Source organism: Podarcis pityusensis (assembly GCF_964106645.2).
Source record: "Podarcis pityusensis genome assembly, chromosome: 12".
Classification (NCBI taxonomy): domain Eukaryota; kingdom Metazoa; phylum Chordata; class Lepidosauria; order Squamata; family Lacertidae; genus Podarcis; species Podarcis pityusensis.
In genome coordinates this window covers 53,052,443-53,064,694 of record NC_138037.1, presented here as the reverse complement: position 1 = coordinate 53,064,694, position 12,252 = coordinate 53,052,443, and the positions used below count along the sequence as shown (strand labels likewise).

The 12,252-nt window shown below is 45.2% G+C and overlaps 1 protein-coding gene across 1 annotated transcript in view; it reads right to left on the bottom strand.

The window, feature by feature from the left end:
• NPSR1 (neuropeptide S receptor 1) overlaps positions 1-3,812 on the bottom strand; it is a 72,255-nt gene extending 68,443 nt beyond the window's left edge. Inside the window, exon 1 of the mRNA XM_080975966.1 lies at positions 3,366-3,812. Within this exon, the coding sequence (XP_080832092.1) occupies positions 3,366-3,509 (144 nt within the window). The 5' untranslated portion in view covers positions 3,510-3,812. The remainder of the gene's footprint in view (positions 1-3,365) is intronic.
• Positions 3,813-12,252: the final 8,440 nt, after the last annotated feature.

Here is a 12,252-nt window from a genome sequence, read left to right as displayed (position 1 = left end):
ACCTTGTTACTGTAACAACTTTCTAAAACTATCCAATCACTGAATGTCACTTTTGATCCTTCATTTGCATACAAACTATCTAATCACTGAACGTCACTTTCGATCCTTCATTTGCATAACTATCTACAGTATCCCCCTGCTGGCCCAGGGTGAGAACTTCAGTACATAACATTAATATTTTGCTGGAAGCCGCCCAGAGTGGCTGGGGAAACCCAGCCAGATGGGTGGGGTATAAATAACAAATATTATTATTATTATTATTATTATTATTATTATTATTATTATTGAAGAAGAAGAAGAAAAAACAGGCTGAACTTGCTCAGCAGTGACTGTGGATTTAACTGGCAATTACCCTTTCCCAGGTGAAAAATTAACATACACCTTTTGGAAGGAGTTCCTCTCACTCGGGAGCAAGGAAATAGGGTGGCAGGTGTGGTGGGATTTCACAGACCAGCTTTCCCTTCAAGGCAGTTGGGCATCTCCCAAGCAAGTAATTACATTAAGTTCCTTGATGAAATAAGTTGGCTGAAGTTTCTATAAGTCATTGAGCTATTGCAGGGGGAAATAACAAAGGCGGAATAATTAGTTGTGCATGAGAATTCATAGCACCCAAAGCAGGAGATAAACAACTCTTCCAATGATAATAATTTCGATAGAATTAATTTGAGTCTCACTTCATCATCAACTGCTGGTCCTTAATCATTGAAGTATAAGCAATTCCCAGTGACAATCCTAGCTACCCTCTCTTCCTAATTTATTCAATAAATATGTATAATATTTGAGGCATTTTTGTTTAAAATATATGCATTTCATTGTGTCTAAAGAGGAATCTTAATATCTTCAAGGGTGCCTTAGCAAATCAAAGATAACAACAGAAGCAATATTCAAAGGACAGCTAAAACCAGCAGTTATCAAAATATTTAAAGCTCAGCATCATTTAAAGAGCCAATATAAATGCAACAAAATAATGTCTCAATAAAAACGTCTCCCAAGCCTGTCTGAGATACGGAGGATTGGTCGACATTCTTCCCCTTGTCTAATTAAATCGAGCTTTGTATTTTTAAACACAAATCATACGAGATGACTTTAACAGGGCAATCTTATGCACTGAGTTCAATGGCGTTATGGCCAGATAAGTGGGGGCAGGATTACAGCCTGAAAAGAATAATCATGCAATCGTTGTTTCAGCAGAAGTGGAATCAAGCTTCAAATGACATACTGAGCACTCCCTGGGGATTTTCCAGGGCAATCTCCAAACTAGCACAGCTTGCACTGCCCGATGCCAGGGAAGGAGAGAATAGAGGAGGCAGTGAGTCTTGCTACCTGTGGGGAAAACCTGTAAGCCCTTCACGGCCTAGGACCCACGGCCTAGGGGTTGGAGATGGGGGCCTCCATCATGTGGATGACCCCCCTCTCTCTCAGAAAAAAAAAATGGAAGAATTTCCAAAGCCACTAAAGTCAATGACAGTGTGCTGCCTTAAGTCAAAGTTGTAAGTGGTGTTTCCTGTTTACGATCATAGGCTCAAAAAGCAGGAAGTCTACAAATGGATACTTTAAACAGGTCCCTGTAGTGAATACTTGTCCCTACAAGACAAATGCCCCAGGATGAAACAACATCCCAGCTTCATGTGTGCGTGATGCAATCAAGAGGCATTTGTTACATTAGGAATTAATATTTGCTTCTCTTTATGTTGTGTCCTATTTCTTTTTGATTGGTCCTAGATGCTCTGTTGTATCTAACAGCACGACCTGCTTGGATATTCATCTTCAAATTGGAAAGGTTAACTAGCTTTCACTCTCTTTATTCCCAATCACTACCACTACTACTAATTTATTATTATTATTATTATTATTATTATTATTATTATTCTGCTGCTGCTGCTGTTCTTGTTGCTGCTGCTGATGTTTAGGCTCACAGACAGATGTCAATACCAGAAAGATAAGAGAGAAAGAGCTTCTTGACTTTATTTTTCCATTTCAAGCAGAATCCAGCTGAAATTCATAACAAAGCAACACACACACACACACACACACACACACACACACACATGTCCTTCTTGTAAACCTGCTGGAAGGAGAGAAGGCAAAGGGGCTTCAGCTGCAACCAATTGCAAGAAGTCTTTGCACTGGGAAATTCACTTGCGCTCTTTTCTACAAAGGTGCTTCCACTTTTTTACCCTTATGTCGATCTTCCCTCACCCCTTCTTCCCTGGCAGAGAGAGGGGCGCCATTCTGGGGTCCACCTCAGGTGCCAAAATGTCTTGGGCTGCCCTGTGCCATAGTTGGATTAGACGCACCTGATCTATCAGGGCTCTTACTACCTTTCTCTCAGGGCACAGCCATGTTGATCTGCCTTTTCTGCTTGTGTGCTAGAGAGCCAGAAACGACTATGGCCACCTACTATGCAGATGTGCCCTGAACCCTTAGATCCACTGGATCCATTACACTTCCACAGAGGGATGAAAGACCTTTTCCAACTTCTCATTTTTGAAACCACGCTGACCGCTGCTGCCTGATCGCTGTCAGTTTTGTCGTGACACACACAAACCCACCTGATGAAATTAAATCCATCAAAGGATTGGCAGCAGCCCAGACAATTATGCTATAAACTAAATGTTTGCCATGATTCTGTTCAGGTTCCCCCCTCCCAAACTTCACCTGCAAAGTGATGGCAATAGCAAGGTACTCTCCAATGAGAGGGCTGAAATCAAATTGTCTCCTTTCACAAATCTCCCTCCCCAACAGCACCCTGAAAATTACAGTCTCAGAAACTTTTATACAAGTCAATTACACTTGCAAGGGAGGGAGACAGCCTCAAAAGACGGCACAGCTTTTCATAATCACAGAACTCAGCTGCCTGTTGCTTAGAGTACATTTGTTGGGAAGGCTACGTGTTGGTAGCGATTTCTATAGCTCCATCAATTTGCATCACACTTAACAGAGAAACACAAGGAGGTAAACTAATCTAGGCAATCTTAATTTCAAGACACAGGAATAGGAATGCAATTACAAATATGCTGTTTATTGTTGCATTAGAAACATCAGCTGAAACATCGCTTCCAAAAAGAGGAAAACTCCATACTCAGCTAAGCAATTCTATATCTATATACCATCCTTTGGATATACAAAGATCGCTTTCCTGCTCTTCGCTGAACATTGAAATTTCCTCCCACTGATCACCAGCTGAAAAAAAACCACAGACCTCTTTGCCTCGAAGTCCTCATTGAAACAAATTGAGGGGCGGGAATCAGCTGCCAACTCAGAGCAAAAGCATTCAGTGCCCCACTGGCGAGCTCTGCCTGCCTGCCAAGCCGCTGGATCATCATAATAAGAAAAGCGAGTGACCGCAGGAAAGCGGAACATACCTTGAAGGAATAATAGAAGGATTCCAATTCCTCTTCCTCCGCTTCAGTGAAAGTCACTGTCTCTGTGCAAGTGACAAGAGTGGAATCCAGCCTGTCAGAGCTCCCATTTGAGCAATTGCTGCCTTCTGTGACATTGGCTTGCATGGTTTGTGGCTCTTTTCCGAACTGCTCTGGCTCTTCTGGCAATGGAGAGTTAATAATACAGCCAAGCTCTCTCCACAGAGGAGCACAGCTGCACAGGCAGCTTCACTGCTCCACCAGTGGCTCTGGGAGGCATCAAACTTCAAGGCAACTCAGCAACACCATCCAAGCTGGGGAAACCTTCTGTCTAAAGGAACTCAGGTTGCTGACAGACCTGGCTGTCCAGACGTTTCTCGTCAGCACCTGGAGTCAATTACTAGTGAGTCCCCATTGAGTCATCCTTGTACCTGAGCTAGCTGTAGATCACCACACGTCTAAGTGTCAACTGGCAAAGGGAGCATCATCTTCTTTACAAAACTGTTGTATCTGGCAGGATGCAGTGCAGCCCATCAAATGTGTCATCAGTTGTTGAAACTTGCCTAGACCACCAGGATTTTGAAGTAGACCGTTTTTTGTTTTTGTCATTTCTCTTTGCATCATTTTCCAAAATCCGTGCCACAATTCCCTGATTGTGTTATATCCCTGTTATGTACTGAATTGAATAGGATCCAAAATGCAGCAGTCTGATTGGTCCTAGAACAATGCAGCAGTATGATTGGTCTGCAGAAGCCACCCAATCCAGCTCCAGGTGGAAGTGAATCCACAACCTGATTGGCCTATAGGAGAATCCCGGAATTAGCCAATCACGTGCAGCCCATTGTGTAAATAATGTATATAAAGCAGATATTGTGGGGAAACTTCTATTCCTCATCACCACTATGAGCTGAATAAAGAGCATGAAATCCACTCTTGACTCTGAGTATATTTCAATCCCAATGCTCAAACATCACATTTGATCATTAGGGGAAAGGATGCTCTCAGATTCAGTGTCCAGCATCTCCAGGTAGGCTAGGAAATACCTCTGTCTGAATTCCTGGAGAGCTGTTGCCAATCAGTGTAGGCAGTATTGAGCCAGATGAGCCAGTTGGCTGACTCCGTAGGAGCTTTCTAAGATCCTGTGTTGCAGAGCAAAGAAAATAAAAAGCAAGCACTTTTCCGAACCCCCACAACAAGCAGTCTCTGAGTGCTTTGAGCTGACATGGTCTTTTGTGGCTATTATAATTTGCATGATTGCAACAATTAGGTTTCAGCCATTGCTGGTACTTCCAGTTCTCACAAATGGTGCCTTCAGGTAAATGCTGTTGGCTACAAGCTCATGGGACGCGGGTGGCACTGTGGGTTAAACCACGGAGCCTAGGGCTTGCCGATCAGAAGGTCGGCGGTTTGAATCCCTGCAACAGGGTGAGCTCCCATTGTTTGATCCCAGCTCCTGCCAACCTAGCAGTTCGAAAGCACGAAGTGCAAGTAGATAAATAGGTACCACTCCAGCGGGAAGGTAAACGGCGTTTCCGTGCGCTGCACTGGTTTGCCAGAAGCGACTTAGTCATGCTGGCCACATGACCCGGAAGCTGTACGCCGGCTCCCTCGGCCAATAAAGCGAGATGAGCGCCACAACCCCAGAGCCATCCGCAACTGGACCTAATGGCCAGGGGTCCCTTTACTTTTACCTTTACAAGCTCATGGTGGCACTTGCATGGGTGTGGGGAGAGGGTGCAGTTAGTCTGAACTGGGTGCATGTGTTGCCAGCTCACATGATTTCCCCCCTGGCTGTTTGAGAGGGGACGCCAGACAACAAAGCCCATGCCACTGGGTCATTTTGGTTCTTTTCTGTTTTGGTTGCTGACCATTTCTGCCATGGGGCTTTACATGTGGGCATGTGGGGAGCTATTTCTGTACCTGTGTGTGGACACCTTAAAAAAACAAATCCAAAAGTAGGCACGTTTCACAATGGGCAGAATGGAGGGGTTTTCAGGGTGGTGGGAGGAAGGGTCATCTACCAGAAGCTTGCTGCCTTAGAAGTCAGGTAAGTAAAATGCATTCAATTTCCTCTCAGATCATCCAAGGTAGAAGCACTTTATTAAAGTGCTGCCATAGCGAGAACATGTATTTAAGCACTAAAACAGTAGCCCTGAAACAATGATGTTCTAAGGATCCTGGAGGAACCTAGAAATCAGAGGCCAGTTAGCTTAATGACTGTTCCAGGGAAACTGATGGAAGAAGGTATCCAATTCTACTTTCTTCTTAGTAAGGTGGTCCCTCACTCAATCTCAGCAGTTCAGTGAGTTTCCCACATCCATTCTTCAGGGTATCTGGCAAGAGGGTCTCACAGACCTAAGAGTGGTCCTGGAGTTCTGTGGCTGCCCTGCCCCAGCTTCTTCTTGCTTGGGCAAGAGACTACTTCTGCAGAACTCATGCTGGATGGATGGACGGATGGATGGATGGATCATAGAATCCATCATAGAATCATAGAATCGTACAGTTGGAAGGGACCCCAAGAGTTATCTAGTCCAACTCCCTGCAATGCAGGAATCTTACCCACAGCTGTTTCTGGGTGGGCTCAAACCACTGGTGGCCTCAGAAGGTGATGGACTCTCCTTCCTTGGAGGTTTTTAAGCAGAGGTTGAATGGCTTTCTGCCATGGACGCTTTAGTTGAGATTCCTGCATTGCAGGGGGTTGGACCACATGACCTTTTGGGTCCCTTCCATCTCCACAATTCGAGTTGATTCTATGATTTGGGCTGCCAGGAAGAAAATGGCTAGGTTGTGCTCAAGGGGGGAGCAAAGGGAACCAGGGGCTGTGGCAATAGAGAGGGCTGCCATACTTGTGACAACCACTGTCCCAGTAAGTGTCATCAAGCTTCCAGACCAGTAGTGGCTGCCAATGTAAAACAGGTTCTCATTTACTCACCAGGTTTTCTGTGGTAAAGTGAAATCCAGAACAAATTAGGGGAAAGTCTAAATTGGTATTTTGGTAATAAAGAAGCTGTGTGGATACTGCAAAGCAACAACAATTCGGGAAAGCACTAATTCAACAATAAAATCTCATCTGGAAGCACCCTGTGTCTGGGGCAGGGGACAGACAGCTAAGCTCATTCCACCAGCTTGGCTGAGACAAACTGTCTTTTTGGCTCATCCCCTCCCAGAAAAGTTACCATCACTAGTGCTTTTCACCTGACTGCACCAGAGGGAAAGAACAGGCAGCAATTCCACTGGGTCAGCAAGGAGCAGCTGCTGTTCCAGCTATCCTATCTCAGAACTGTGCCATCAGCAACAATTCCAGCTGGTGCCTATAAGATAAAGGATGCATTTTTTTTAATTATGTGATTTTTGTGTAAGAATTGGTACTTGGGTTTACTTGGCTCCCTATTCCCTTCCCCTTCCTTATTCCATTTTTCATTTGCATTGTGTCTATTAGATTTTAAGTGTGCCACTGCCAGCAAGGACTATTGTGTTTGGAAGGAGAGGGATAAAGGATGGAGACTAAGGTTGTGTAATTATCAAAGTATTGTCTGAGACAAAACAGCATGTAATATGGCTTTTCATTGTGGACGAAGGACTTTTAAGACCCACCAGAAAGAAACAGCCAGCAAGGGCTACAAGCAAAGTGTGGCACTTATAGCAGAGCATGTGTCAGAGCTGCTTCCAGATCCTAGCTCACAGAGGATCACGCTAGCCAGCGATCATTAAATAAAAGTCTTTATTGAGTTACAGTTTCCATTCTCAATCTGCTGCGTGCAACTCTACGTCTCATGGTTAGATCGGCGAAGCTCCGTCTGAGTCTCCGCCCCTTGTACACCAACTTAATATCCTAGCCCTGCTCCACCTTTTCCGCCTGACTGTTCTTCTCTGGGTCCCTCTGCCCCCCGGGGTCTCTTCCTTCCGGGATTCTTCTGACGCCGACCCCCCGGACCCTCCTGTCTCCTTGCGCCGGGCTTTAGGACCTGGCTCCCTTTCCGGGCTGCCTACTGCGCCACCTTCCTGTGCATTTGAACTTGGCGCGCGCGCCAAACCTTCCACCTTCCGTCTGACCGTTTCTTCGCTCCCCGATGGAGGTGTGGCCACTCCTGACTCGTGCCCTCCCCCCTGTTGTGAGCTGCCAGCGCTTGATCCCTGGCGCCCTTCCTCTTCCCTGCTCTCTGGCGGTGACGCTGGTCCCGATTTCCAACTGCTCCCCTCTGAGTCCCCTCTGGCTCTATCTTCCTGGGGTGTCCCCCTAGGCTCCCCCCTTGCCCTGGCCACTGGTGCTCCTTTCTGTGAATCTTCTGATTCACTGGAAAGACTCGGAGATCTCGGGTCGTCGTCATCACTCATCTTTTCTTCTGCCTCCTCCCCCTCGCTCTCTGTTTCCTCCCTTGCCCTTGCCTCTGCTCCTGAACCCCTGACAGCATGAGACACTTAATCTCAGATCATAGGTTTGAGCCCCATGTTGGGTGAAAGATTCCTGCTGATAGTTCCTTCCAACTCTATGATTCTATGATAGAGTTATAAACATTATAACTTTATATTATAACATTATATTGCATTTTCTGGCCAACACCATTTAATAAGCAGAACCTAGCAATTACTCTCTTTCTTTTTACTTTTTACTTATTAAATCTGTTAGTCTCTTTATCTTGCCCAAGGCAACCCAAAATGACTTATAATTCATTGCAAAGATCATGAGCTTACAAAGTATGACGATATTCATTTCCAGATTCGTATAACGGTGCAATCCATTGGCAGTTAACAGAGTGGGAAGAAGCCATGGAGGTTTTTTTTTTCTTTTCTAGGGATGAAGTGGAATGTTTCATCAGTTCATGATATCATTTACACCATCTAATGCATCTGTAATGAAATAATTTTTGGATTTCGGGAGGGTTTTCATTTGGAGTGGTTGCCATAATATGATTTTGTTAGGCAGTGATACTTCACTAATGGACTTCAAAAATGACATTTAAGAATAATTGAAACAGAATCCTAGCTGCTTTCCTGATGAAATGGACACACATGATCCAGGAAAAGGTCACAACTATGTGCAGTTCCCAGGGAGTAGGCATGGCAGAGAAACAGAAGCAGAAATTGATGGTGTTTGGTTATTCACCTCATATCCAGAACGGAAATCAATCCAGAGAATATGATTGACATTTGTTGTTGTTGCTGTTGTTTTAAATCTGCAAATGATTACACGTCAACATTTACATCATGTCTCCTTTTGCACTGAAAAAAAATGGGCTGAAATAACGTAATATCAACATGATTTACAGAATTAATTATGTAAGTTGCAGAATTTTGACACAGCGGGCAGTGAAAGAAATAGCATGGTTTGGGACAAAAGACTGAATGAAAACAGTGTTTCATGCAACAAATACAGGTGGATCAGAAAATGGTGACTTCTTACATCCTTAATGGGGAGCAAAAACCAACGGACGTAATGGGATTTCTGAGTAAATATGCCCATTCTCACACTTGTAGTCTAGTTGAAAGTCACCCAGATGGTTTAGTTAGGACTAAGCTCTCTCCCACTGCTTTCTATGGAGCTCAGCTATGACTAGTGATGTGGTTTGCAGTCTTGTTCATTTCCCCCCTCACTGTGCCCTTGAGCAAACTCAGTTTGTTTCAGTCCACAGCCTGTGAAATGCAAATCAGCTTGGCCCGCTCTCCCGTTTTTTTGTGAAAATGGCATCATTGACTTTGAGTCTTCGGACTCTGTTGGAAGAACTCCTTGCCCAATGGATTTCACTATTCGCAGTTCTGCTATTGTGAATGTTTGTCCACCACTCTAAAGTATCCATTTGCAGGACTCCAGGGGGTATTGTAATTGGTTTGCCTTGCAGTGCCTTTTCTCTCCTCTTTGTGCAACACTTGCCAAGCAATTTGTGTCCCCAACCCTCCTGTCCCTTTTAACTCACACAGGCTATTCCCACCTCTAAATTTAGTCTCTGCAAAGGAATTTGACATCCACTCACCTATAGCTTCTTGGAAGAATGAGGAGAAACCAAGAGAAGGGAAGGAACAGTGAGGGTTTTTTTTGTTTTAAACTATTTGGCTGTTTTTAAAGTTTACTCATTCATTGATTCTCAGCTGTGTTGCTGGCCTTAACCACCCCCACCCCCACCACCCAAAAAGATGGTGTGTATTTTTTCATGTCGATAATTGTGACGTGTCTTGGTGTTTCTTCTTGCTCTCTTGTCATATACTATGCTTTTATGACTCAAAATCATTTTTACAAATTTTACCCATGTCAAGTTTTATATCAGCAACAATCTCTGTCTTTGAGTTTATACCCGAATATTATTTTTGTGGTACTTTCGTCTTTCATCTTCACCCAACTCTTAACACATCAAAGCTGAGACCAAAGATGAGATGAAGCACAAAGGGAACAGAGACAATGCAAGTAGTAATCTCTCTCTCTCTCTCTCTCTCTCTCTCTCTCTCTGTCTCATGATTGTAAGGGCTCTGGGCTTGCAACGTCAGTGAGACGCTGAAGTATGCTTAGGTTGTAGACGCCAGCTGAGAATTATTCTGTCTGTTCTGGAAGAGTTTGCAGTACCCATAAAGGATAAGAGTCACAGTTTGGAGTTGCTCAATGATGCAACATTGTCCCTGAAAGCACAAATGACTCAGAGTGCCCTTCATAAGATTCAGCTGATAAACAAACTATAACCTTATTGGGACAGAGAGAAACTAATATTTTCCTTGAGCTAACCACTGAGGGAAATTCAGGTTTCAGGAATCAATGGAAACGGGATGTGGGGGACCAAGAGATTGAAAAAGTGAACAAGTACATGACAATGGAACACCACTTTGACCTGAAGAAAACTCCATAAAGTTATTATACACCTGCTTGGATGACTCAGATATTGGAGCAAGGCTTTCCCCATTCTTAGAAGGGTTGTGAACATAGAGTGACTTACATAACCATGTGGTGGTCCTGCCCTCTGGTGGAAGCTTTTTGGGAAGCAGCAATTCAGGAAATGGGACATATCATTCACACTCAGATATTGACAGATATAAAATTGCACTTACTGTCTAGAGCCAAAGGGATCCTGCAGCTATTCTGTCAAAATAGGAACCAGGCAGAGGGCCTTTTCGGTAGTGGTGCCTGCCCTGTAGAACGCCCTCCCATCAGATGTCAAGGAAATAAGCAACTATCCTAAAAGACATCTGAAGGCGGCCCTGTTTAGGGAAGTTTTAAATGTTTAATGCTGTATTGTGTTTTTAATATTCAATTGGGAGTTGCCCAGAGTGGCTGGGGAAACCCAGCCAGATTGGGGGGGGGGGGTATAAATAACAAATTATTATTATTATAATAAAAGATACCTGGTGTGTTTTATGATAGTAGCTATGAGACCTCTGATTGTCTTCACAAAATGTTACTTCTTATCATGGCTTTGTTGTTGGGGTGCTGCTTGGACCAATAATGAAAGAGATGTGGGTGGCGCTGTGGTCTAAACCACTGAGCCTCTTGGGCTTTCTAATCAGAAGGTTGGCAGTTCAAATCCCTGCAACGGGGTGAACTCCCGTTGCTCTGTCCCAGCTCCTGCCAACCTAACAGTTCGAAAGCACACCAGTGCAACTAGATAAATAGGTACTGCGGCGGCGGGAAGGTAAACAGCATTTCCGTGCACTCTGGTTTCCTTCACGGTGTTCCATTGCACCAGAAGTGTCTTAGTCATGCTGGCCACATGACCCGGAAAGCTGTCTGTGAACCAACGCTGGCTCCCTTGGTCTGAAAGCGAGATGAGCGCCGCAACCCCATAATCGCCTTTGACTGGACTTAACTGTCCAGGAGTCCTTTACCTCTTTTTTTAACCTTTGGACCAATACTATCTAGGTTTAGCCAGCTATGTGAAAGTATTGCAGTTGCATGTATTTGCTGCTGCCCCCCCCCCCCCATTCCCAACGAAAGGGGAAAAGATGCAGGGGACTTTGATAGCCTGACTATTGTCATCGGTGTTCTGATTAAGATTTCTGTAATGGAGGGGTGAGAAATCCGCGGCCCTCCAAATGTTCTTGGACTCCAGCACCCATCAACCCCAGCCAGCCTGTCCAATGGTCAGGGGTGACCAGAGCTGTCATCCAGAAGCCAGGGCAGACTTAGACAATATGGCTCCCTAAGCGAGGCCAAAACTTGCCCCCCCCCCAAGATTTCTCCCTGCTCACAGCTCTGCTCTCCTCCCTTTGTCCTAACCGATGGGGAGTGTGCAACGAAACCGTCCCTCTGTAGCTAACCCCTCATCTCGGAGAAGCGCCTCCTAGTGGTGCATGAGTGCCCAGTTTGGCAGGCATGAAGCCACCAAGTGTCAGAGTCTGAAATGAAGAGGCAGAGGGATGGTGGGCTGACAAGGGGGGACAGAGACACTTTTGAATTGCAGCCAAACAATGAGAATGATAACAAGGGAGGGGCGGGCAGGCAAGCAGCCAAGCTACGCTGAATTGGGAGAATTAAGGGAGGGGGGAGAGCAGTCAGCGAACACTTCAATAGACAGTGTAGAAGCTCCTCCGTCTCCTAGGGCGCGACAGTCGTTGAGGGTACAAGAGCAATGTACCCAGCGGCGTTTGGCAATGGGAGGCTTCCGTGGAGGCCAGTGCTGTTGGGGAAGGGGAAGAGAGGAGCCAGAATGAGCCGCTCCATCATGAAGAAAAGACTAGAATTCTTTGTCTGTTACCACAGCAACTGAATAAATAATATAGTCATACCTCGGGTTGAAGTTGCTTCAGGTTGAGCGTTTTCGGGTTGCGCTCTGTGGCGACCCGGAAGTAACGGAACACATTACTTCCGGGTTTCGCCGTTCGCGCATGCGCAGATGCTCAAAATGGCATGCACCATTTTGCGTTCGTGCATGCGCAGAAGCAGCGAATCGCGACCCGCGCAGACGCAGGTTGC